Raw genomic sequence first — 22,716 nt, 5'->3', positions numbered from 1 at the left:
CAGAAAACCAAACACCGCATGTTCTCACTCATAGGTGGGAACTGAACAATGAGATCATTTGGTCTCAGGAAGGGGAACACCACACATCGGGGCCTATCATGGGGAGGGGGAAGGGAGGAGGGATTGCGTTGGGAGTTATACCTGATATAAATGATGAATTGATGGGTGCTGACGAGTTGATGAGGGCAGCACACCAACATGGCACAAGTATACATATGTAACAAACCTGCACGTTATGCACATGTACCCTAGAACTTAAAGTATAATAATTAAAAAAAAAAAGGAAATGCTCTGTGTGTGTGTGTGTGTGTGTGTGTGTCTCCCCCCTCTCTCCTTTATAGAACCTAAATGTTGTTTCATTGAAAATCAAATATAATAATAAAATTGAGTAATTGAGCATATTTATTGAGCTGACTTTCAAAAAAGCAATTTGTATTCAATACATCTCTATGTTGTTCCATCACAAAGTAAATACATTGTTAAAATGTAAGGAAGGGGATTGGAGGATTGCACATAGCTAATGAACAACTTTTACACAAGGGTTTGTATTGGGAAGATCTGTTTTAGATCTTGCTACAACATGTAAAGAGTGACTTACAAGATGGAGGGCAGCAGCTTGTTGGGGCTTGGGGAGCCCACCTCTTCCTGTGCTGTGAGTCCTTCTCCCTAAGTCTGCATTCCTTTGCTGTGCACCTTCATCCCCCAAAGCTTGTTCCAGCCTTAAGGCTCTTGGGAACACATTCATCTTTAGCCTTAGAGTTGCTCAGAGAGCCTTCCTTTTGGTGTTTTCACTATTACTTTTACTTTCACAAATTTTCTGACTTGAGAGGCTTGCCTTTGTTTGATCTTCGGAGAACTTGCCTTTTACCTCCCCCAAATGCCTTTTCATTAATAGCCGTGCGATCTTGATTGCTTTTGCCCTTTTGACGCACTCTTTTGATCCTCTGGTCTAATACTCAAAATTACCTCTTAACAGTTGCATTCATGAACCAGGTAATGGACCCTTTCTGACACTCCCTTCAACTTTGATACACACACCCTCCCCGACACTCACACATTTTTTCACTGAGCCACACTTTCTGACAGGCCTCTGCCTACCGCCACTGATACTTTGCACTGCCACATGCAGGTTTACACTTTCTTATAAATTCTTTCCTTTTCACGATGTCCTGAGTATGAGGAACCATCCGAGACCCTTTCCTGCTATTCTGACTCCCATCCTGGGATTCCCACAGGTAGACAGTGAAGGCAGCCTACACCTGAGAACAGGTCTCATCTTTCCTCTCTTTAACATTCAGAGATTGCCTTGCTACAGCACCTCCATCCCCCTCAGGGCTTGCAGGCACTAGACTAGCCAGACACCCTGTATGGGAACTGTTTACTCTCTTCTCATCAGGGAGGGGAAAGGAGAGCCTTCAGAAGAGGGGATTTTATGGTGGAGTGACCCTCACTTCCCTCTACCCCTGGGGGAAGACAGACTGTCAGTTGGTCCCCACAAAAGAAGTCAAAAGGCCCTAAGAGAAAGCCTGTGATAATAGAGGGTGACTGTGGTACCTTGGACAAGGGCCCATTTTTTATACCCAATGCTCTGCAGGACTAAAAATCTTCTCTTGGAAAGCAGGAATGAGAATATTCCAAGATTGTCCCTGTTGAAGATGCCACGGTTGGCTGGAGGAAGGCACTGCTTGGTGCATCATGGGGCAAAGCCCCCACAGAGCAAGAGGCACAAACCCAGTGAGGATGAGCAGCCTATACCATTGGGGGGGCTTAGAGGAGACCCAACGACCCCCTCCCTCAGAGTCCCCAAACATAGGACAGTTGTTAAAGGGAACAACTGCTGAGAGTGAAAGTGTCTGCCATCTATTCACAGGAAACCTGGGGCAGTCTAGGTGTTTAGCACAGGGGGGTGGGAGAGATAACACTGATAAAGGAAGGCAGAAGGAGGGAGGAGAGAAGGGGAGATAAGTAAGAGGAGAGTGAAAGGAAGGAAGCAGAATACACAGCTGTAGAAAAGGTCTCCTGTAAGCAGAGGGGAGATTTTCAACCTGCCATGAGAGTTAAGAATTTAATAACCAGATTAGACAAAAGTCACTGAACTAGACTAAGCTCTCCAATGGGAGTCAAGTTCCATTATTCAGCAAGATTAAGTATTCTCTCCCTTCTTTCTCTCCAGGGAACAGACATGGGATTCAGAATTATTAGAAGAGGTAAGAACCATTCTGTTTGTACCTCATTGAGCTGAGACTCCTCCATCAAATCAACAAATATAAAATCTCAGGCTCTCTTAGCTGGCTGGAATCTGAAGCACAGAGATTTTTTCTTTGCCTAATCCTTCTCCTAGTACCTACCCCGCAGCCCCTACATATTGAAGGTGATGGAAACTAAAAAAGACCCAGGAGTTTTTCTAACTTAATGTCAGCATTCACATTAAACACTCTAATTTTTCATACACCAACTTTTCTTTCACCAGCACATTTCATTTAAAAGAACCTTATCTTAATGAGAAAATTCCTAATGATAAAGCAACCTATGTTGGCAAACTAAAGTCCTGTGTAGTGAGGCCGACACACTGCTTACACAAAATGATTCGATAGTCTGATTCATTGTGTATTTAGTAAGTGTGACACAGAACTTTCTAGCTGGGCACCCAACTGGTTCAGAAGTCTTGTTTGGACTTTATCTTGAGGGGTAACCTTATATGCTCATGCAGAGGCAAGCTTTTTACTGATGACTAAGGTTAACATAGATTTATAGGGATATGTATTAGTATTTGCTTGTATCCAGCAGGATATTATGTATTTGTGTCATTTCTGCTTTAGTTCCTAAGTCCAGCAATGACTTCTTGTTGTTCAAAGTTGTACACACCTCAAGGTGCCCTTTTTTAGGGTGATTTCTTTTCTAAAAGGTTCCTCCTTGCACTTTAAAACCATGATCAGTGATTCTGGCCAAGCTCAGATATGTTAACATTCTTGTTTAAATTCTCATGCTTCTCGGAGTGTTAAACTGAGAGAGAGAGAGAGTTTGTGAGGAAGGGGGTGGGGAGAGAGATTAAATATACACTCACTGGCATTTCTCATATATGCCTCTGAAGGAAAATCAGAACAGGAAAAGATCTCAGAAAACAGTCATAAATATTTTTGCAATTGCTTCCAATTATAATAGGCCCCTTCTCTACTTAAAAATGGTTTGAGAAGGTTAATATTTTGTTCTATAATAAAGTCTTTCTCACTTTGGATCTTGTTAGTTTCATTTTGTTAATATTGAAATGTTTTTAGCACTATTTTAAGGTAATAGTCATTTATAATGGGGGAGGAGGCTTACATTTGGGTGTCTTAAGAGAGAACAAGAAGAAAAGGATAGGAAGTGGGAAAAAAGAAGAGAAGGAACATTTTCCCAAAATAATTGAACAGAAGCTGAAATAGAAAGAAGATTTTTAAAAGGGTGTGTGTTTGTGTGTGTGTGTGTGTGTTTAATAAATAGATGGCTTGAGGTGGAAATAACCAAATTATTCTAAGACAGAATTAATCAAGTTACTAAGATGAAAGGCAAAGGAAAATGCTAGTGGAAGTTAAAGGATTGTACTAGACCAGAAATGGAAAAACCAAGAAGTGGTAAAAGCAATGGCAAGCAAATAATTCCCTGTACTACCCAGTAGATGGCGCTGTGCACCCAAAGTAGCTGTGTTCCGGCTTAGAAGCGGGAGGAAATAATGTGCAGCACATGAATGTAAAATAAAGATGCATAACTGTTGTACCCGAAAATTCCAGATTTATTCAGTAATTCATAAAACAAGAACTGTAGAACTAATTGCTTAATTTATACTTTGAAATAACTTACATTTTCACCTTTGATTCCAAGGGCTGTACATTGAGGGGATATTTTTCAATATTATTCTCCGTATCCATGGCCAGCTGGTGACTAGAAACAGAAATAATGTTTCAATATCTCTCAATCCAGAAGCTTAACATTTATAGCAATAATACTGCTAATTTATACTTATTTGTAAAATAAGATATAATTTTGTTCATTTTAATTTATTAAAGTTCCTGTTGATGGATGATGGATAAGTAACCATATCATGAAAAAAAATGTGACTTTGACTTTTTTTTCTGTTGTCCTTTTGCTGTTCTCAACTCAACATTCATAGCTATGGTATGAAAATCATTTCCTTTAAGAGAAAAGAAAAGGAGCACATTGGACAATTTCAGGGGGAGAAAAAACACAAGGAGAGGGTTATAAATTCCATGATACTGGCCAACTAGTAAGATGTAGAGAAGACCTTACTCATCCCCTGTAGTACCACTGCCACTGGACCTTCCCTCCTTTCATTTTTAAGCTGTTTCAGGGCTTCCACTGGGAACAAAGCATGGATCTTTGACCTGTAGAAAGGCAGAGGACTATAGAGAAATGATCACTGCTTTCAGGGAGCTTACAGCACTCTTAGTGCTACAACAATCAAGAAGGGCTTCACGGAGAAGGCAGCTCTTGGGATGAATTTTGAAGAATGGATAGGAAGTAGGTAAGCTGAGAGTGAAGAGCAACATATGAGGGAGACTACAAAACAAATAGTAGAGGTGAAAACATTCAAAGGATAATTTTAGAAAGTAAAGAGAAATTTGGTGGAAGTGGATGAAAAAAATAGGAGAACAAAAGGAAATCAGCTTTGATAAGCAGAAAGCTAAAAGTTACTGATCCCATACTGTGTATAAAACACTGTCATAGACATTTTATATTTATTATCTTATTTATCACAGTAACTTCCATTAACTAAGTATCACTTTCCCCACTGTACAGCTGAAAAATCTGAAGCTTGCAGAGATTATGTTAAATTTACTGTACAGGAGGAACCACATGAAAACTCACATCTCACTGCTCTCTCCACCAGAAGGCACTGGTTGGAGTATTTTAATATCAGGATTATTATACTTAATCCCACTGACTGAAGTTTTCATAGGTAATATATTCAACATCCCAATTCAATACTCATGCATGTGGTAAGGTAGGGCCGTGTGTGTGTGTGTGTGTGTGTGTGTGTGTAACAAAAATTTCAAGAAACATTACTTCCCCAACTACATGTGATGTACTTTGATTTCTGATTTGTATTTGAAACTTTTTTAAAAGGCCAGTGGTGACCCACCAAATTTATTTAACAAACCATCAATAGATTATGATCTACAGTGTGAAAAACTTTACAAAATTTTTCATACTGTAGATCATAATCTATTGCAGCAGGGAGCTCCATGCATTTGGAAGCAGGGAAATATGATCAATGGAGGGTTTAAGGGTGATTTGTGGTGGGAGTGAGCAAGGAGAGTGAAATAAAACTAGTTAGAAAGCTATTCAAATAGTCCAGGTTACGAGAAGTAAGATTGCACTGGTAGTAAAGAAAAGGAAAAGAAAAAGAAAGAAAGAAAGAAAAAAATTGTGCTGGAGAGATCCCTTAGAATCACAAATGTATTTTTTTCTTTTTAGAAAGGAATGATCGGGCGGTAGGGAAAACACAGGAGAGCACAAAAATTCCTACATGGCAAGTAGGTGATGTCAGCACCCCAAGATAGTTTGGGGTTGCTCAGCCTGGTTGTTGAGGGGCAAAGAAGCACTCTTATTTATTCTGTGCCATTGGTATTCAGGGTGCATTACTAATTCATTGTTAATCACTTATTCTACACATATATTTAATGTCTCCTGTGTGCCAGGAATGATGCAAAGCATGGAGGATAAAATGGTGAAAACACTAGACATGGTCCCTGTTCCTGTGGTCCCACAATCTAGGAGAACATGAACATGACATAAGTATTTGCAAGTGTGACAGATATTATTAAAGGAGAAGCACACAGGAACCTAATCCTGGGTAGGTGGGCATAGAAAGTGATATGATCTGGCTGTGTCCCCAACCCAAATCTCACCTTGAATTGTAATAATCCCCATATGTCAAGGATGAGACCAGGTGGAGATAATTGAAACATGGGGGCACTTTCTCCCATGCTGTTCTCATGATAGTGAGTTCTCACAAGATCTGACGGTTTTATAAGGGGCTTCCCCCGATTGCTGGGCACTCATTCTCTCTCCTGCTGCTCTGTGAAGAGGTGCCTTCCACCAAGACTGCAAGTTTCCTGAGGCCTCCCTAGCCATGTGGAAATATGAGTTAATTAAATCTCTTTTCTTTATAAATTACCCAGTCTCAGGTATTTCTTCATAGCAGTGTGAGAATGGACTAACACAGAAAGTCTTATTTTTATAATTGTATGGTCTTGTAGAAACAGCAGCCTTATGACAAGGTACTTTAAGACTCTGTTACTTATTAATTACAAATTAAGCAATAAAGTTATATATTGTAGGGCCTGTAGATACATAACAAAGACAGAGCCAATGTTTTCATAAAGAAAATAAAACTTGCACAATATTAACACATTTGCTAATTTGGGGATATAATTTATATATCCTCACCAAACTATAAACTACCAATACCTGTTGGTTTAAATCTGATAGCTTTAGTTCATTCCATCAATAATTGTCTATGGGTAATAAAGTGATTACACCTCAGTACAATGTGCAACTTGCAATCACACATCTCCTACCAGAAACCCAGGCTGATTTAATATTTACAAAAATACAGCAGTCAGCCTAAGGTCTTACTTAAGTTAATAAGTGATTTTCATAAACAATGGAGTCATAAGCAACATTCCAATTAATGGCCTTACCAATTGCTCTTCTCTGTTTATTGGCACATGCCAAGCTTTGCTAAACTCGTGTATGTGTGTGTGTGTGTGTGTACACAAATGCACTTGATTGGCTCTGCCAATGGTCTCAGATAGTATGGAGCTGCAGCTTCCCTCCCCTTCACACTAACTCTCTACCACAAAACCCTGTTGAACATTCAGAATAAATGTAATGTTCCAAGGGGGAATAACCGATCAACTGTTCTGACACCACTATCACTTAACTTATGGTCATTTCAAGTAGCTGAGATGATTTACATCAGCACCTAAGTCAGCTGCAGCTATAACGAAATGCCTAATCTGCTCACTCAAAGTATACCAATTTTTCAATCAAATTTGACAGCTTTCAAGGACATAGTCCTGACCTGAAACAGACCAAAAAAATCTCCAGAATTCCAGGCAAATGGGTACAGTTGTTAGGGCTGGCGGTCCCTGCTTATTTTCTCTCTGTCCTGGACAAGCATGAAAGGAAAGTTTACCCCCATGGGCCCATGTACTTTGAAGGAAATATTTAATTCCCATTGCTGGAATTTCTCAATCAGGATTGAAAAAAAATAAGCACACAAAACAGACTGCTTATTTCCAGAAGGTTTTAGCTTTCTCGGGCCTCTGAATAATAAAGCGGAAAGAGCAGGGTAGGGCAGATGGAAGCCCACATATATATCATTAATTTTCAAATATCGTCCTGAGAGCAGACAGCTGAGAGAGATACATGCTGGTGTTAGTGAGAGGTTTAATATAGAATTGTGGTCAATTAGCAGAACAAAAAAAAAACTTCATTTCCTACATCAAAATCAATAATGGGCTGGGTGCAGTGGCTTACGTCTGTAATCCCAGCACTTTGGGGGGCCAAGGCGGGTGGATTACCTAAGGTCAGTAGTTCGAGACCAGCCTGGCTAACATGGTTAAACTCTGTCTCTACTAAAAATACAAAAATTTGCTGGGTGTGGTGGCAGGCACCTATAATCCCAGCTACTCGGGAGGCTGAGGCAGGAGAATTGCTTGAACCCAGGAGGTGGAGGTTACAGTGAGCCGAGATTGCACCACTGCACTCCAGCCTGGGCGACAAAGCAAGACCCCATCTCAAAAAAAAAAAAAAATCAATAATGAAAAACCAGCATGGCCAGGTATAATAAATAAATGGGCCAAACATCATAGAGAAAGTGTGTCTTCGGAGAATTAAGCTGCATGAGCAGATTACTGAATAAGTGAAATGAATCTAAAATATATTTACACTACTGGTTCTCAATCCCAACTCCTCGTTAGAGCTACATGAAGGAAGATGTTAAGAAATCCTGATTCCAGGGCCTCATCCTCTGAGAATCTAATTCAATTTGTCTAGAGTGGAGCTTAAGCCAGGGCATTTTTATTAAGCTCCCCAGCTGATTCTAAGTGCAGCCAAGGTGAAAAATAACTGATTTAGCCTAATGTCATTACAACACTAATCTCTATAAAAGAAAAGTCTTCATTCTAGAGTCAGCAAAAAACTCTTTAGGTATTGTTTACATATAGCTAGTGATGGTGGTGGTGAAGGGAAATTCTACTATTTTATTCTTATTTATTCATATTAACGAGAGCAGGCATAATAAAAATATATGAACAGAAACTTCATTTGTCCAAAGGGCTGAAACTGCCTTTCAATGTGATGACATGGCAGATTCTTAGGATCGTGCAGATGTAATGAACCTTTGAGACTGTCTTGTCCAAACCCTTGCCCAGATGGAAAGGAAAGGAGCCAGCATTGAAGGCATCAGGCTATTATGGGCTGTCTCATTTAATGCTCTCAATAAGACAGTCAAGTCAAGACTACTATTCTCATTTTTAAAGATGAGTATAGTGGGGCTCAAGGTGGTTAAAACTTTTGTCTAGACTGACAAAGCTTAGAAAAAGTAGAAAGAGGCATCAAACCCAAAGTTTTCCATTTTCGGGGATATTTTTTAACAACATTTCAGATGTATGGTCATTTACACTCTTCTTGGGCACTTCCAGTATCTTATCAGCTAGTGGGGCTCAGCACGTACTGTAAAGTATGGTGTTTGGCATGCTCAGTTCTTTGAACCGAAGGAGAAGCAAAGTCTCTTTCCCTCTGACCTTCTCTTGCCCTTCTGTCCCTGCCCCTCTTTCTTCCATGATGCAAGTCATAAAAACCAGAATTCCTCTTCCACGAGGCAGGTCATGGAAACTAGAACCCTTCTCCCACAAACAAGCTACAAAATCTAAAAATATTCCTCTAAACTTCCCCTGCCTTTCTGTATAAAATCTGGTCATAAAGAAATTCTCTGACCTACCTAGTCTGATGAAAAGTCCTAAGACCCTCATTCCAGAGGTTCTTGCCCCATGCCCAAGAGGAAGGAGAGGCACAGAGAGGCCAAGAAGAATGTGAACAGACAGCCTTGCTGGGTTTTTCCACCTCATATATTAGATCCTTCCTTTTTGTCCCACGACATTTCTACAGGGCTGTCCATTCTTCATCAAAATTAAGTATAAAAGTGAACAATTTTCCCCAGATTTTCATTTCTGAAGGCTCCCAAGTCACATAGAATCCTGATTAAATAGACTGGGCGCAGTGGCTCACGCCTGTAATCCCAACACTTTGGTAGGTTGAGGTGGGCGGAGCACTTGAGGTCAGGAGTTTGAGACCAGCCTGGCAACACGGTGAAACCCTGACCCTATTAAAAACACAAAAATTAACCCGGTGTGGTGGCACGTGCCTGTAATCCCAGCTTCTCAGGAGGCTGAGGCAGAAGAATCACTTGAACCCAGGAGGTGGAGGTTGCAGTGAGCTGAGATAGTGCCACTGCACTCCAGACTGGGCGACAGAGTGAGACTCCATCTCAAAAAAATAAAATAAAATAAAGAACCCTGATTAAATAAGCTTGTTGTGCTTTTCTTTTTTAACCTGTCTTTTGTTACAGGAGTGTTGGCTGTGCTCCTTACAATGAGTGAGGAAAGGTGTGATGCCTTTCTGCCCCTACATGGCTCACTTCTTAACAAAGTTCATTCTGTTTGGGGGTAGGCTGAACTTTTACAGAATCTTTTCCTTATCTGAGTTACAACACTGTTTCTCCATATATCCTACTCATTGACTTTTGTTCTATTTTCTGGAGCAGGAAGAGCAACTTAGCCTCTCTTTTATAGGAATATCCTTCAGATGTTTGAGGATAGCTATTACGTTTCTTCTGAGACTTCTTTTCTCCAAGCTACACATCCTCAGCTCCTTGTGGTAGTTTCACATGGTTCCAGAACTCTCACAATTTTAATTGACCTCTTTCTAATACTCTTGGGAATGTCAATGTGATTCTTAAATGTAGTGTCCAGAGCCAAGCATGACACCCAACTGGCTTGACTGGTCCTGAGTACATTGGGGCCCAGCCAGTGATTGAGAGCAAGGATTCTGGAGGCAACCAAACCTGGGTTTATTTCCCATTCTCACCACTCTCTAGCTGAGTATACATGGAGTTGCTGAAACCTCTCTGAGTCTGTTTTTCCTCATCTGTGAAATGGAAATAATAATGCCTATATCAAAAGGCTATAATCAGAATTTGATGAGGAGTGTCTGTGAGCGTTCAACAGTACAGGGTACATTATAAATGTTTACTTTTATCTCTGTTCAATTTCATCTCTTCTTTTTGCTTTATCTTAGCTCACTTTTGTCCCATTCTGTAGTGTTAATTTGAATGTTCAGTCTATTAGTCTTAGTGTTAGCTTTGTACTTTTCACAAATTTTGTGCCTGCCTTCTATAAATGTCCCTGATTAAAAGACTAAGACAGGTCAGAGTTAAGTTTCAAGCCCTCAGACATACCACCAGAAACATCTTCCAGGCATCGTATTACTCTGTTAAGCAGTAGAGCTTGCGTATCATTGCTCAGCTAGTCATACATTTATCTACTTATATCTCAAATGAGCCACCTTTCTGGGCTCTGACCACAATGATAACAAGAATCTGTCCAATTTGCTTATTTTTACCAGAAAGATTTTCATTGTACTCAAGCTTTCCAACCATGCAAATGATTAACTTAAACTTTTCACTTACTTTTCAAGTAAATATTTTCCATCATTAACTTGTTCTAGAGGATTCTGCAATCTTTTCAGTTCTTCCTGTGAAAAAGAAAAAGATATATCTTACAAATTATCACCAGCTACTTCTGAGCAATACTATTCAAGCATACTTGTTAGCAAAATTGATACAACACAACATTAAGAGTTCTGGACTGCACTTTGGTAGGCCGAGGTGGGCGGATCACGAGGTCAGGAGATCGAGACCATCCTGGCTAACATGGTGAAACCCCGTCTCTACTCTATTTAATACAAAAAATTAGACAAGCGTGGTGGCGGGCACCTGTAGTCCCAGCTACTCGGGGGCTGAGGCAGGAGAATGGTGTGAACACGGGAGGCGGAGTTTGCAGTGAGCCGAGATTGTGCCCCTACACTCCAGCCTGGGTGACAGAGCGAGACTCTGTCTCAAAAAAAAAAAAAAAAAAAAAAAAAGAGAGTTCTGGACTTTGTGATGGTTAAGTGTTTAAACACACAAAAATACAGCATGATCCTTGATCAAATTAGAATATTGTCACTCAAATTGTGTGATTTTTTTTTTTTTTTTACTCACTAAAGATAATGTTTCCTATTATTTTTTTTTTCAGAGTTTGGATATGTTTACATAGATCCACCCGCACTCTTTCCAAATTCACTTTCTCAACAGTAATGTCATTGCTGGTTGCTGGGTAAGAGACACTAATGACTGCATGCTGCATTTGGCCATTCAGCAACCATCCTCTCTTGTCTCTTAGTAACTCTTGGCAACCTCTTCTCCATAGCCCACACGCTCAGACTCAGACACACACACACACACACACACACACACACCCCTTCCCTGAATTCCAGGCATTTGTTGTCTCTGTAATCTCATTTCTCTGACCACAGAGGTGTGACAGGATTTGACCCACGTTCCTGGTAAGACTCCCTTCTTCAGTCTTATCATGGCAGGATTTAAGGAAGACTCACAGAACTCTGTTCCTGGGAAGACCACCATTCCCTGAGGCCACACTACCTACCATACCATTCGCCACACCTCTTACCCCCTACCAGAAACTGTCAAAGTGACCAGTCCCAAGGGGAAGCCGCAGTTAGAAATAATTATTCAATTACATCCAAAAGACCATCAGGACTAGTCTCTCTACATGCTTATAACCCACCAGACACCCAAGTCACCTAGATCACCTCTCCCACTACACAATCTCTTAAACCCATACCGCATTCCAGAATGTGGCCTAATCACTCACCTCTCCCCAGTCCTTCCAACCTTTCCAATGGGTCCTTTACGTCTGTCATCAGCAAAATCCTGTATCTCCACAACTTCTTTGAATATGCCCTTAATTATGTTGCTCTAACTAAACTATGCCTCACTGTTCTGGGACAGCTAAGTTTTTGTTAGAGTAAGAAGAGCAAATAATTGTTCAGAAAAGAGGTCTAGTATATAGAGGATTTTGCATATGAAAAAGTTGGCTGAGTACCTGAGCACACCCTCTCCCCTGTAGTCCTCTTAAGAGGTGGCCATTTCTTCCCCACATGCTACATACTACACGGTGTGGAGGTCGGGTGGGACCCTCTTTGCTCCTCAGATCTTTGCCACTCCTACAAAACCTCTGGAAACATGCCAGCTGCCAGTCTCAGTCATCTGTCCTCTTCTCTATCTGTCTTAACTCCTCAGGGGATCTCAGCCGGTCTCACAGCTTCTATTTTATATTTGTACTTGACCTCTTCTCTAACTTCACTCTTCTGCATTCACCCTGCCTACTTGACAGTTCCATGTACGTGTTTGACAAGCATCTCAAGCTCAAAAGCAAAATGTTGATATCCCTGCTTATACCCTCCTACCCAAACCTCCTTCTTCACTGCTTCTTCCTCATTTTAGCAAATGGCATCACTATTCACCAAGCTATGAAGAGTTAAACCTAAGAACAAGACTTTACTCATTTCTTCCTCTCACCATCTACAGTCAATCAATGAGCTACTCTTAGTGACCCCACTTTCAAAATATATTTGGGACTTGGCCACCTCTCAGTCTGGTCTAAGCCAACCATGGTAATCTTCTAATTATTGCCCTGCTTCCTATTTTAGGCTGCATCAGTCACTTCTTACATCAGCCTGAGTGGTCTTGTAGTACCTGGGTTTTCTTTTGTAATTGGAGTATAATTTACAAAGTATGAAATGCACCTTATAAGTATACAATACAGTGAGTTTTATCAAATGCTTCCATTGGTAGAGCCACAGCCAAAACAATATATAGAACATTTATCACTCCCAGGAAGTTCCTTTGTGCCCCTTTACAATCAATTTTCCTATCCCAAAGGCATCCCTGTTCGGATTTCTATCTGTGTAGATTAGTTTTGTCTGTTCTAGACTTTTGTATAAATTTATCTATTGTGTCCAGCTTAATTAACTCAACATCGTATTTTGACATTAGTCCATGCTGTCCGTTGCATATATCAGTAGCTCATTTCTTTTTATTGCTGAGTCGTTTTCTATTGTATACTTACACAATAATCCATTCTCCTGTTAATGGGCATTCTAATTGTTTTCATATCCATATGGCCTAGTATGAATAAAGCTGCTATGATCATTGTTGTGCAAATCTGTTTGTACAAGTCTGCTGTGCAAGTGTGTTTCTGGATGTGTTTTCATTTTTCTTCAGTAAATATCTAGGAATGAAATTGCTACCTCATGAGGTAAATACATGTTTAACTTTTATTTTTATTTATTTATTTATTTTTGAGATGGAGTCTCGCTCTGTTGCCCAGGCTGGAGTGCAGTGGCGCAATCGTGGCTCACTGCAAGCTCCGCCTCCCAGGTTCAAGCCATTCTCCTGCCTCAGCCTCCCGAGTAGCTGGGACTACAGGCACCCACTACCACACCCACCTAATTTTTGGTATTTTTAGTGGAGACGAGATTTCACCATGTTAGCCAGGATGGTCTTAATCTTCTGACCTCGTGATCCACCTGCCTCAGCCTCCCAAAGTGCTGGAATTACTGGCATGAGCCACCGCACCCGGTCACATATTTAATTTTAAAGAAACTTCCAAAGTTTTCTAAAGTGGTTGTACTATTTTATATTCCAACCAGCAATGTAGGAGAAGTCTAGCTGCTGTACATTCCCACCAACGTTCAATGTCAGTCTTTTTCATTTTATTCTCCTGGATTTGTGGTATCTTATTGTGACTTCAACCTGCATTTCTCTGATAACTAATAATGTTGAGTATTTTTTGCACGTGTTTTTAACTGATGTCTTATTTTTCAAGCAGTAGAAGTTCTTTATATATTATAAGGTACAACTCTTTTGTCAGATGCATGTGTTGCTAATATTTCTTCCCAATCAATATATTTTGACAAACAAATCTTTTCATTTTGATGCAATGCGATTTATTATTTTATTTTTGTTATTTAGTATTTTCTGCATCCTAAGAAATATTTTCCGGCCCCAATGTTGCAAATATAGTCCCCTATATTTTCTCTTAGAAAATGTATAGTTCATTTACATTTAGGAGTACAGTAAATTCATTTTGTGTATGATGTGTGGTAAGATTGAGATCAATTTTCTTCATATGAATATGAGCATAAGTCTACTAAATGGGGCTTTTGTATAAACTATTGTTTTCTGATACCAAAAAAAAAAAAAAAAAAGAGTCAGCTGGCATGTGGCTTTTAATGTTTGGTCTTCCTTCTTCTTCCTGCCGGGATCATAGTAATGAAATCCAGAGTGCAAAAGCTATTGTGCCTATAAGGAGGAAAACCACACATTAAAGTTAAGAAAATAGAAAGAAGGTGTGTGGGACCCTGATGAAACCATGGAGCTGCTACTTCAACTCTGATCTGCCAACATCTGAACATACTTGTTATGCAAGAAGACCAACCTACTAATTTATTGATTCATCATAGTTAAACAAATGTAGATAGTGATATTTTCCTCTTCATAATTCAGTGGTTTTCCACCACTTTTGGAATAAAATCCAAACTCATCACCATGGCCTATAGAACCCTATGTAATACGAACCCCCATCTATCTCTCTGACTTCATTTCCTACCACCCTTTATACATACAACTCACACTGATCTAGCCATATTGGTCTTGGGGTGTTTCAGAAACAGCCACGGTTGCTCCCTTTTAGATCATTTATCTTCGCTGTTCCTCTTACAGAGAACATTAATTCTGTGCACAATTACAATCAACATTACCCTCACATGGCTCCCTCACTTCATCCAGGTGTTTGCTCAAATATTGCCTTCTCAAAAAAGCCTTCTTGATTGAACTCTCTAAAACGTCACCCATTACTTATTGTATATTTACCGTGCTTTATGTTCTTATTCACTTCTTTATGATCTTCATCACTTCCTAATATATTTGTGTTTCATTGTCTCCATTCACTAGATTCAAGTGGATCACTTGAAGTCTAGAGTTCAAGACCAGCCTGGCCAACATGGTGAAACCCCATCTCTACTAAAAAATACAAAAAAATTGCCGGGTGTAGTGGTGCATTCCTGTTGTGCTGGACCTTGGCCTCCCAAAGTGCTGGGATTACAGGCGTGAGCCATGGTGCCTGGCCGTGAATTACTTTTTACGTATGTTGTGGTGAGGTAGGGATTGAGATCTATTATACAGGGTGTATATAAAACACTGTCTATTTTGCTACTGGATCTCTTTTTATATAATGGAATGAAAGAGAAACACAATTTAGAATTTAGTAGTAGGGTATATTTGCCCCTTTTGATGTAATAGTACACTACTTTTCATCAACAATAACAACTTAAAAGTCTTAATGAAGTCATTTGTTTTGCTTTGGCTGGTAGAAGCTTAAGCAAAATTAAATATTTAATTGCCACAAGGATTCTTTTTAGGCAGTTAGAACTATCATTCCTCAACTCTTTAACTACCTGATTTATAAACATCTTTATATTTGTTTTAACTCTGTTATTACATTTGTAATATTTATAGTAAGTGAAAGAGTAATTATAATAGGTAGAAAGAGAGAGATGATAGATAGATAGATTATCCTTTGCAATCTTTAACATGACATTTTATTTTCAGGATAAAACTTACTCTTTAGCCCTCTCGACTCTGGTTCCATATTCTAAGAATAAGCCTCCACATTTATCCTCTATTTTCCCCTACACCTCCTACCTAATTCTTTAAAATCATATCACACCTCACCTTCAATGACATAAGTAACAAATCGAGGTCATATATTGTCATGTGTTGCTTAATAACAAGGATATGTCCTGAGAAATTTGTCATTAGGAGATTTCATCATTGTGTGAACATCAGAGAGTATGCTTACACAAACCTAGATGGTATAGCCTTCTACACACCTGGGCGATGTGATACAGCCTATTGCTCCTGGGTTACAAACCTATGAAGCATATGTTACTGTAAGAAAATTATAACACAATGGTAAATATTTGTATATCTAAACATATCCAAATCTAGAAAAGTACAGTAAAATATTGTATTGCAACCTTTGTAATGTTTTGTTGTTATGGGTTGTATATGTGATCAGTATTGACCAAATGTCATTATGCGGTGCAGGACTGGAAATGGTCAGACTTGAAGCTGCTTTGATATAGCAAGGAAATAGTTTGAATGAGAAATCTTAACTATTCTTAAAACCAAAGATGAATTTTATGTTGTAATTCTTCCCCCCCGCCCCGCATCATGATTAGAAAGGGGATGGAGCTACTGCCAGTCCTGCCACTTTCTTCTCCAAGATGTGGGTGTGGCATGCTTTCTTCTATTCTTTTTTCTCTGGGGACTTAGCAGGCATAAAGAAAAGCCTTTTTGCAATTTGTGCCAGCCGCTCTCCTTTCCCTGGATATTTCATTGCAGAAAGCTTGCTGGGTGGGGAGGGCTTTGATGCAGTACTTTATTCAATATCTGACTATCCCCATTCTAGGAAATCATATTAAACATAAGGTCAATGACCAACAAGAGCTTTCTGAGCAGCTGCTCTGCTGACAATTTGGAGGATTGATTTCATCATTTGGTTATTTAAGCTAACTATACAAAAACACTTCAATTCAATTGGCCTGGAAGTTCCAAACCATGTCCTCATTTTCTCAGAGATGGATAAGCAAGTCAAATTACTCCACAGATCTTCACTCAGAGTTTAATCCTTTGAGAAAGCTTTGTTTTATTTTACTATTAAAAGCATATACAAATAGATCTATCCCATCATTGGTTTCTCTTACTAGTCCCATTTGTCTCTGATTTTATATCTGGCAATACCATTTTCTTACTAGAAACCAATGCCATTTTTCTACTAGCTCCCTATTGCTGTCAGGATAGCTTCCAAACTCCTCAGCCAAGGTCTGTGTGACAGGGCCCAGCCCGCCTCTCCCGACTCCACCTCATTGGCCCCTACACACACTTCTCTGAGCCCGGTCAAATGATTCATCACAAAATCCCAGAAATCACATGCCCACTGGACATTTCAGTGAAGCATGCCTCTTCTACTGATGCACACCATTCTTCTTTCAGGAAGACCCCAATTTTCCGTTCCTCCAAGCAGATATTTCTAACCCAACAAGAAAGTTGGGTACCCCACCCTCCTTCCTCTGCAACCTCTGATGATCTCTATTTTTAGTATTTACTGTTTATCTGCCTCCCCCACTCAGCTCTTCAAGGTCAGGGATGGTAACTTATTCACTTTGATGTGCCTGTTCCCAAAATGAGTTATTGAAGAGATGCTTGATGTTGTCTGTTGAATAAATGAATGTGTTATTCTGACTAACATGAAAAGAAACTTTAGTAGCTTAATGGTCCAAAAAATCCCAAGTAATTTTATATTCTCTGCTGACCATTGTCTGCCTGTCAGATACAGTCTTTACTCTTCTCCATTCTTTACTGTGGCCTGAGAGGCTCATAATTTTGGACTTTATCTATTAGGCCCTTTATTCTATGGCCTTGGGGAATGTTTGAGCAGAGGCAGGCACTGGCATGAGCCCAGAGGATAGCAGAAGAAAGAAGTCGGAATATATTTTCTCTTTGTTCTCCTCTCTTGCTGGAGCATAGGTTGGACATAACTAATGGCCACAGTTTCCACAGAGTGGCCTTTCCCACAGGATAGTGCATATTTCCATAACTGCTCCATTTTCTCATCCCTCCAAGACCTACCCTCCCTTCCTCTCCCTTCCTTTGCCCCCTCCAACTACTGATAACCCCAGATGCTTCCTTTTTCCTTGTGGCTTCTCCTCTACTCTGCCACATCTATGTGAACAGTCACTTCATTAAACTCTCAGTTGCCCTTTTACATGAGTTGTCCCTGAATCCAGGTTGATATACTTCAAGAATCCTAAGTTTCTTTTGTTTGTCCTGTCTTTGCAATTCTTTTTCTATAAACCAATAAACTTAACTAATCACATTAATTAATCATATTATTTACCAGAAGAACCTGTGTGTTTGATGACTAATCTTTATAGGAGAAGCTGTCACTACTCAAGGACCTGAACCCAGCTTTCTGGTTCAGTTTGACTCACCAAATAACAGGACAATTTCTACTATGCTCTATTTACTTCTTTTCCTTTAAATGTAGGCTAGACCTCTCTACAAAATACAAGCTAAATTATTCAAGTACAATCCAGACACACAGCATTCCAGAATCCTTAATCCCATTTCTCCAAATGAAGTCTGTGTTATGAGTGGCAAAGGAATCTAGGCTACTTTGTTACCGTGAAAAATTATTGCCTACTTTCCAGGCTTCCCACTGCTGTAAAAGTTGTTCTAAAGTAACTTGGGTGTGAACCATTAGAATGAATGGTGGATATTGAATTTTATCCTTTTGTGTCTGGCTTTACCCTCCTGTCTCAATCCTGGAGGTTTTTCTTCTGTCACAGACAGTGGAATAGCTAAGAGGTTAGACAAGCCCATCTCTGTGGCTGCTTAGTCAGCTTCTTGACCTGCCCAATAATAAAACACTGTTCTGGTTTGTTTTTTGTTTTTCCTCCTTTTTCAATCTCTACCACTTCCATTGTCTAAACAAGCAGCGTATGTTCTTTGGACAGGTTTAAAATAAGAAACCCAATCAAAATTGCTTTTTCTCTAAAGTACACTTGTTCACTTGTTTCTAAATGCCAACCTTTTAACTTTTCTGACTTACATCATGACCATTTAATCCTAGCATATCCCAGAGCATTTAAGTTAACTTAAAATGTGAAAACAATCTGCAATTTTCTTCACTGTGTAGCTATGGGTGACAAAACCTGTGCCACTTGCATAAATCAGGTTTTTTTTGTATTGGAAATAATTATATATTAACCTAAGGGCAACTATTTAACAAAATTAAAACCAGAATCACTTTTGATGCTTTTGACTATTCAATAATTTCATTATATATTACCAGGCTTCCTCACCCACTCCCCTCCATCTGTTTTTTAATGGAAGTGTAATAAGGGCACTAAAAAAGGGGTTACTAATGTTTGCATAATTTGGAAAAGTAGAAGACATAAAATCTATAGTAATTTTAGCTCTGCATCATTAAACATGAAATATTGATTATTGCTCTTTGCAACAGAATTTATGAAGCTAGCTAGGCTGCTGTGTTCACATTAAGTGATTCTGACGCTTTGCCCTCAGACCTCAGTGGCTGTAAATGATGCTCCTTGGTGACAGCTGGGAGGCTGGCATTCTGATCCACAGCCTTAAGAGATACATTTCCCAGATTAGACCAGGAATGACCCAGCTGCACAGCCCAACTTCAGAAAATTAAATTGGAGGGAGTCCAAACCTCTGTTGAAATAACTGTGTGAATTACAGTGCTTCCACAGGCCTTGTTATAATGTAAATGTGCTTTACAATTTACTGCCATTTCCCTTCTATCCCTGCTGTGAATATGGGCATTAATAGTCATCTCATATATTTAAAGGTAAAAGGCATCAAAATAAAATGCAAGATTCATGTACTCTCCCTTTGGAAAGCAAGGACTAAATTCCTTGTTTTTCTTTTGCCATTTGTTTACAAAAGGAGTATACATTTTGTTTATATATTATGCATTAATGTTTTCTATGGCTGGCAAACCTGTAAATTTCACACAGGGAAGTTACCTTGCAGCTAAACACGAATTTCTTTGGGAGGAAAAAAATTGCAAATAGGACATCAACAGCTCATTTAAAGGATTCATTCAGTTAAGTTATGGTCACATGAAGCATACATGAGGTAGTAGACTTAAAAAGAAAGAGATTTGCCTGTTTCTAACACTTTAAGGACATTTTGAATGTCCAATGAGATTCAGAGGGACTGTGATCTTACAGCAGTAATGACTGAGTGAGATAGTCCTGTGCCTTACTACACTTGTTGACAGTGGACTTATTGTTAATATTAGCTGCCTCATATATTGTAAACTTAGAAACTTAGAAACACAAGATATGCTTATGAAAATTGAAAATTGTTGTGATAGCTCATTCTTTATTCTTGTTTGACCAACCAGGTTACGTTCATAAACATTAGGACATAAAAGCTTTTGCCTGCCACGTATGAAAATGTCAAACACTCAATCTAAGTGGAAACATAGCAAGTACAAATCTAATTTTAACTGGTTAAGTCATTGTCCCTGGTAACCTTGAATCTGAGATAATTTCAGTCCCTGAGATCCTCCAAGAGGATCTGGAAGGGTGCACTTACAGCCAGATCATTCAAGCCAGCTCTTTGCCCTAATCTGAATAAGCACCAGCAAACTGCAATCCACTCGCACTGGATCCAGGATTGTTAGACAGGATAAACCAGCCCAGTGCTATTTTGGAAAATAACCTTCAGGCTTCAATATTCCTCTCTCCTTTCCATAAGTAGTACATGGTCTCAAAACTTTTGCTAGTTTTAGATCATGACGTTCAAAAACTATCATTATAGAATGAAGAACCAGCTCATTACAAAATGTCTAAGCACTTCCATTAAATCTAGGATACAAGAAATTGAAACACTACTAGTAAAATTGTTTAAGTGGTCTCTTTGCTCAATGTTAATTCAGCTTAACAGCAGGACAACTATAAAAATTCAACTGAGATCAAAATATAGGTATAGGCACAAGAGTGTAGATATTTTTACATTTCATATGTTTCTGCCTTCTGAGAAAATTATCCTAGAGACCATGCTTCTAGATGAGAACACAAGTACAAATAAGCACAGAAGCCAATAAATAAACACCCTCTCAGAATGCAGACAGAACAACAAATGTGGATACGTGAATCCATACACCAACTCTGGGTTTCTTGCACCAAAGGACAAAAACAAAGTGCAGGCAATCAGAACAACATGTAACTCCCAAATTGTTTATACCTGATTCTGGAATGCATTTTGTTGTAGCGTAGCAAACACCATCCAGATTAGATTTTTTTGCTTAGCCAGGTTAGAAAATGAGTTTGCATTTCTTATGTATTTACCAAGTGATGTTGCGAGGAAGCAATCCAAATGCATGCTGGGAAGAGCTCCCAAAATGCCCTGCAGCCCCTCATACTGATCTATCTCCCCCTTTCTATCCCCTCCACTACCACCCTTGTTCAGGGCCTTGATTCTTCTCTCTGGGACTATTTCATTGTGCTTCCTAATTGCTTTTCTTTAAGTATATATTCAACTATTTAAAACATTATTATTTTTATTATTATTATTATTATTATTATTATTAGTGTAGAGACAGGGTTGTACAGGCTGGTCTCAATCTCCTGGCCTCAAGCAATCTTTTTGCCTTGGCCTCCCAAAGTGCTGGGATTACAGGCATGAATCACTATGCCTGGTCCATCTCCAATAATTTAACTCTTCTGCTCATAAACCCTACTGCTAACTTAAACAAAAACAATCTTCAGAATTAAAAACATTCTTAACTCCCTAGCCACAGGATTGCTTCTCTTATACCTTCTGAAATTCTTCAAAATTCATTTGAAATGTGATTTTATATATTTTAGTATTTCCTTCTGCAACTAATTCTATGTCATTTCTTTGAACTATTTTTATTACTACTAACATTAATTGACTTTTACTAGGCTCCAGGCATGTTGCATGAATTATCTCTTAAAAATTATCACTGAAGCCTCATAAAATAGAAAAGATGCCATTATTATTCCCATTTCTTGGATAAGAAAACATACTTAGGAGATTAAGTAACTTGTCCAAGGTCTTATAGCAGAAATGAGGTGCCAATATAATAAGCAGTCTGATCCCAGAATCTAAACTGTGTCATCTGCACTCTTTTCCCATGAATGACTTGGGACTTACACCAGTGTGAGTAGCAGCAGTATCTCACCCATGGTATTTGTAAAGAAGTTGTAATGTTCTGCAAAGTGCTCAGATTTATCATTTAAATTAGATGTGTCACCTAATTACTGTCTGATCTTAGAAAGCAACTCCTTCCCTTTAGATCTCAGTTTCATCATATGTAAGATGATGATGGCAAAGCCTACTACACAGTACTATGTGGCGATTAACTAAAATAACATATTTAAAAGTGTTTTGTGTACTCTAAAGTGCTGATCATCCATAGAGAGATTCCTTAAGTGTCACACCGAGGATAGCAATTACGTCTTACTTGTCTTTTCATTCCTGTGGTACCCAGCTTGGCTCCATTCCTGTGTAATCTTGGGTGGTGTGACTCAGTTTTATCATCTGTAAAATGGGGACACTAGTTGAACCAAATTTCAAAGCTTGATGATTAAAAATTCAGTCTTGCACCAGGCAAATAGCAGGTGCTCGATGACATTAGTCATTGTAACTATCACATAGATTTTTATTATTATGTATCTCAGTCTCTTCAAAACATGGATGTTAACCTAAGTATCTTCTCTTGGTTCACTCTCAACGCATTTCCCATTAGTTACCCAGTTTTGCCAAATGGCCTCTGGAACACTACCTATTTGTATCGTCCTTATTTGAAGACTTATTACCTGCCAGAAGGAGAAACCTGAAATGCCAAACTCATCAGGACAGTCAACTCCTTGGAATCTTTCTTGACGCCCCCCACGCCCCCC

The 22,716-nt window shown here is 39.2% G+C and overlaps 1 protein-coding gene across 1 annotated transcript in view; it reads right to left on the bottom strand.

Moving 5' to 3' along the window:
* The window catches only part of IQCJ (IQ motif containing J), a 189,765-nt gene that overhangs the window by 12,195 nt on the left and 154,854 nt on the right, over positions 1–22,716 (bottom strand). The window contains exons 2-3 of the mRNA XM_017890524.1: positions 10,754–10,818; positions 3,838–3,918 (exon numbers count right to left, since the gene is read on the bottom strand). Coding sequence (XP_017746013.1) covers positions 3,838–3,918; positions 10,754–10,818 — 146 coding nt within the window. The remainder of the gene's footprint in view (positions 1–3,837; positions 3,919–10,753; positions 10,819–22,716) is intronic.

This window comes from Rhinopithecus bieti, unplaced genomic scaffold (assembly GCF_001698545.2).
Source record: "Rhinopithecus bieti isolate Rb0 unplaced genomic scaffold, ASM169854v2 scaffold_17971, whole genome shotgun sequence".
NCBI classification, from domain to species: domain Eukaryota; kingdom Metazoa; phylum Chordata; class Mammalia; order Primates; family Cercopithecidae; genus Rhinopithecus; species Rhinopithecus bieti.
Note: the sequence above shows the minus strand (reverse complement) of the source record. Positions and strands in the feature narration are given on the sequence as shown.